The 5099-nt window shown below is 47.4% G+C and overlaps 1 protein-coding gene across 2 annotated transcripts; it reads right to left on the bottom strand.

Annotated features, from left to right (window-relative positions):
* Nucleotides 1-484: 484 nt before the first annotated feature.
* LOC136430491 (homeobox protein Nkx-2.5-like) lies at nucleotides 485-4555 on the bottom strand. 2 transcript variants are annotated; one of them, XM_066421162.1, is made up of 3 exons: nucleotides 3773-4555; nucleotides 2865-3233; nucleotides 485-2267 (listed from the first exon to the last, which is right to left on the bottom strand). In XM_066421162.1, exons 1-3 carry the CDS (start codon nucleotides 3804-3806, stop codon nucleotides 1687-1689), a joined length of 984 nt encoding a protein of 327 aa, XP_066277259.1. In that variant the 5' UTR covers nucleotides 3807-4555; the 3' UTR covers nucleotides 485-1686. The 2 variants fall into 2 exon arrangements, with proteins under 2 accessions (XP_066277259.1, XP_066277258.1); XM_066421161.1 differs by having other exon boundaries at nucleotides 2856-3233; nucleotides 3773-4552.
* Nucleotides 4556-5099: the final 544 nt, after the last annotated feature.

Below are 5099 nucleotides of genomic sequence, written 5' to 3'. Positions count from 1 at the left end.
GATCAAATCTATCCAAGCCCGAAGGCCGTTACATAGGACCACCCTGGGTGTCGACAACGTGATATTTGTATTTTCAAATATCAGTAATTACTCCCTCAACTACAAGGAAACCACTTCAGTTGTGCTATACATGGCTACACCTTTGAAAAAAACGGTAAACAAAATGTTTTGTGTAAGATTTGAACCGCCGCGCCGCGGCCGACATTTCTGTGTGTGCACTACCTTCGAAACCTGCTCGTGAAATGATCTTCATGAGCGCAATATTACACCTGTCTTAACATGAAATTGATTAGATTTAGTTTCTATGAGTAAACGAATGATTTTTCGTTTTCAATGGCTCAACAAGCGGCTAGGTAGACAAGTATTTGTTGCTGTATTGTCGGCGTGATCGCCCATGTCAGGGCCTTTTGTATTCACAGATCCTTAACCTAATCATGGATTTACTATTGACAAAAACCAGGATTCAAAAACCATTAGCGATGGCTTAGAACGAGAAAATCTCTTTATTTCCTACACAGCCTTACTGCATTTCTTAAATATCGTCACTAGACTGGCATTTTTATAAGTCAACTCTCCTGTACATAAAAACCTTTACAGCTTTTTTCGGCATAAGGAACAAAAACGACAAGTACACAGTTCATGACTAGGGTTTCCTGTCAGATTTGAGTCAACAAAGAAACTATCGTCTGATTCTCCTGTCAGTTTGTCGTCACTAACGGAGACTTATCTTGACGAGGGGGTTGTAGAGCCGTCCGTGAACGAAAGGAAAGTTTGGACACAGTGTCTCAAGAGCTTTCCTCTTAAGGCATGTGTTTTATGTCCGTCGGGCGGGTTAAGGGAGAGTCTGGCCTTACTCACCTACCATCTTCACACTGTATATCTCTCCTCTCTATAAGGACTAGAGCTCAATTACTCTAGTACAACCCCACAGAAGGTTTTTATCTATCCCCATTCGTTTAGACAAGTACATGGAAGCGTTTCTGAAACATGTGGTGCACAATAAGCCACGAACAGGATTCTATAGCTAGCTGTAGAAAATTGTTAAGATCGGATTTTGTGAGGTTGCCGGAAAATGTATTGTAACAATTTTTGGTTTGAGACAGCAGTCTGTGAGATGTTTTATCTCAGGTTTAGTGACAGACCGTTGAGGGAAGCTTGTCTAAATCTGGTGGGATATCCACAAAGGAGTTTGTACAGCGGAAGTAGGAAAAACAATTCGTAATCTTCTTTAACGGTCTCAGAAAACCACCCTGCTTTGGTGTGTCATGTCTTCTGCAAAATTATATACACAATAACTCCCTGAAATCTACTGTAGGCCCCTATGCCGTAACAAAGAATATCTTATACCTTTATACGTATGAAATAAATAGCAAAGTACATATGGTGCGCCTGTAAACCTGAACTTGAGGTTAAACCTTATATACGATATTATGATCATGATGGCCCTTTTGGCACTTACGAGTTCAGTTCTCTCAGCAGGTTCACAGCGGATCAGACGATTTTTCCTCTCACGAAATCAGACGACTTTTTCCGCGACAACTTTCCTCAGAAGCAACACGGAACAACACTCTCTGTCAGTCAATGTCCTGGCGCGAGTTTTTGTAAGGAGTCCGGGGTTTCCATAGGTGGATCCCTCTGTAGTATGGGTTGCAACAGTGGTGGGATTTGAAGTTGTGTGTTTGACAGTTACCATGCCCGGATCCCTTGATGAACGCCAGGTTGAAGACTGTAAGGAGGCGGTTGCATGGTTGTAACAGTCTGTACTGGCGGTATGGTCGCGTTGTAAGTCGTATAGTTTGTACTGTATCCAGAGTTGAAGTTGTAGGAGCTGTAGGTCCCGTGCACGTTCATGTTATAGCCGTACGGATTGACGCTGACGTTGTACGGCGCGCTGTACGGCGGCGGCGTCATCTGGCAGGGCTTGCCGTCTCGCACCAGCACCGGTACGGCCACGCGGCGGGGCGGAGGGTGCGTCAACTCCAGGGTCTTGTCCGTCCGCTGCCGTTTACACTTGTACCGGCGGTTCTGAAACCAGATTTTCACCTGCGTCGAAGTCAGTTTGAGCATCTGCGCCAGCTGTTCCCGCTCAGGTGCGGACAGGTAGCGCTGCTGCTTGAACCTCCGCTCGAGCTCGAACACCTGTGCCTGCGAGAACAACACCCTCGGCTTCCGCCGCTGTCTCTGCCGCTGGGCCTGCGGGGGAATCTTCGGGGGCTCGTCATCGGAGTCGTCCTTTCGGTCGTCCTTCTTTAAAAGTCCCATGTTACCTGTGTGGAAAAAAATCATTTTTAGTTTCTAACGAAGTCTCCACCGGAGCAAACACGGATTACACGGTCGTACGCACAACTTTTATCTAAACACATTATAAGCGAACATCATATTTAAACAGTGTCAAGAGTGTGTAAATACGCGAGCGTTTAGTGAGGCAAGAACCCATATCAAGTGAGGTTAGTATTAGAGCAAAGTGCACCATGTTTTTTCTGTGTTTTCTAACTTTTTTTATAATTTCTTTATTACTCAACCTACTTTCGGTCCATTATCACAAGCGGTGTTTGTAAACAACTTGAAGTTAAAGTAGGACACTTCGCGTTAGTTTCTAGGCCTCGGGTAAGAAAGTGACCTATGTAACGGTTCTTTGCAAATGTTTTGTACTGTTTCTGGACAGATTAAAGTGCCCGGAGGGGCTGGGGGTGTCCAAACACTTCAGGACCAAGTGGTGAAGCGATGTTTGGCTGTACTGGATTAGGGACAAACACATGAAACAAGCGGGGATTAAAGAAACGCTGTTGAGCACATGTACACAACGCAATAAACTAAAATTCACGTATATTCTTACTAAAAGTGAACTTTCTTACCTGACTCACATGGTCTGTCTATGTTGCCGGCTTGCATACACTGTTTCTGCGTGGACGTCAGCATGGTCGTGCCGCAGACCCTGTGGTGTGGGGTGGTAGACCCGATCGGCAGTTGCTCACAGCGGACGACGTGGTTCTGTTGTGCCGTGGCCAGCATGGTGTCCTCCGGGGACGGCAGGCCTCCCGACTCCGAGTCGTCGAAGCCGGTGTCCGCTAGGTTGAGGATGTCTTTCACGGAGAAAGGCGTGGAGTTGACTGGGCTCGGGAGCATCATGTGGCTGAAGGGAGGTAAACGGCCTTGTTGTTCTGGGTGGCTTGTCCGTGGTGGCGCCAGGCCCGCGTGCGCGTCGCTGTTGTCTCGGGTCGTGTCACGGGAGCCTGGTGTTTGGGAATGACAGACTAACAGCTGAGTCGCTTCGAACGGAGAGCCGGGACGGGTTTTGCTCAGCACTGGGCGTGACACACACAGCGCCAGCTTGAGAAATACGATCGCCTAAGATTGGGGGGTCCGGCCGCTAAATAGTCGCTACCCTCCCCAGATTCACTCACCATCGTGGGCTGTGATTGGTCGACGCCACCCCGGGGAATTCGTGTTGACAGAACCCAACTCTCAAGCTATTACTACAAGTATCATGCTCTTAGCCGGCACCACTAACTGTCAGTGTTGTTTAGCTTATATGATCTCTCCATTTGCTTAAGTAAATGGTGTTTGGGTCGCCATAGAGTCGCAGACACCCTCCACTCCTGTCACAGACCCAAAATTCCGATCCTTACTCAACACCAAGCATGCCAAGAACTCTACACTTAGTGACAACCCAGGCATAATTCTATATCCATAATCTCCTTGAGATTTAAACAAAGAAAACCCCCTGTCCCGAGAATGAGTCCAAACATTTCGGTTTAAAATGTATACTTACGGTAGACCTGCGGAGTGTCCACAGAGTTCCACATCGTAAATCACCGCTAAAAGGCAGCCTTGTTCTTGTCACTTCCACCCGGCCAGATAGCCCGATCCTGTCCGTCCAACCCCACTGTATATCACCCACCGGGACGATCTTCCCACACCCACACGCACTTGTCTCTCTCTCTCTGCAATAAGCTGATAGAGTGAAGACACGGATTAATATTGTTTAAGTACACTGATGAACATCAGCTTGTGCAAATCCCCTCGTAGTCAATAGGGCTGTAGAGTGGGCTGTAGAGGACTTCATTATCGTCCAATTGTCGCCTCGCCTGTTTGGTAATCCAAAGAACCTCGCACGTTCTTCCTGCTCAGACCTGGGGCTCTTATCCGCCAAGTGGAAAGTAGTCCTGGCGTCTGAGTGGTGTTGGTGAGACGGTTTTGGGGAGGGGGAGGAGGGACAGGGAGAAGGGGACTGGCGTCGGACCGGCACACAACTCAGGTAGGGTCGTCTGGAGCGCGCTTATTCGATATCCCAAGCTGGAGTCCCACCATCAGATAAAACGGACCACTCCGGGACTTAAAAGCAATTCGAAACCAAAATGTTTTGAGCCGTGGTCTCCAGCGGACAAGCGGAACCAGACAACGTCAGATCAAAAATGCATTTGCGGGCTTTCTGGGGCGGGATATTCGGTTTAATGTCGTTTACCTTAGCAGCAGTTATTTCGATGGAGGGGAGATAAGGTTGTTTAAAGTTGTCGTGGGTGAACCGAACCCGGCGCTACCGTGAGCTCCCACCCGCGCTCTTCTGTAAAGTACTCAGGGGATTTTCTCAACTGATAATAACTTCCAAACTAACCATCTTTATACACACGAGAATGGTTTTCCTGTGAGTGGGCAGGACATAGGAACCGGACGTACGAAAAAAATAACACTTCACGTATTAGATATCCGTCATCGCTTGACAGTTGTGTTTTTTCCCTTGTGAAATTTGACGAAAGACGCTGTACACACACACTGAAACTTTGCATTGTGTGAGAAAACGTTATGACTCAAGTGTTGTGAAGGAAGAAAAGGGAACGTCTCGTCCCCTTCCTGCATCTTTCGCATAGCACAAACACATGACTGACAGCTACGCAGACGACTTTTAGCGCGCCTTTTGTTGCGTCACTCCGTCTCTGACCAAAAAGTCTGCGTAGAAAAAGGAAAAAAAAGGAAAAACTTGACAGAAACTAGTCGTATATTTGGCGTGACGGGTCTGTGAAGGTATGTGGCGTGAGAGGGAAAGGGATGGTTGTGGGAAGAAGATCGGAAAAGATAGCGATTGCTTTATTTGCCGTTTC

The sequence above is a fragment of the Branchiostoma lanceolatum genome, chromosome 3 (assembly GCF_035083965.1).
Source record: "Branchiostoma lanceolatum isolate klBraLanc5 chromosome 3, klBraLanc5.hap2, whole genome shotgun sequence".
Lineage (NCBI taxonomy): Eukaryota > Metazoa > Chordata > Leptocardii > Amphioxiformes > Branchiostomatidae > Branchiostoma > Branchiostoma lanceolatum.
This window is presented reverse-complemented; position numbering and strand designations above follow the sequence as displayed.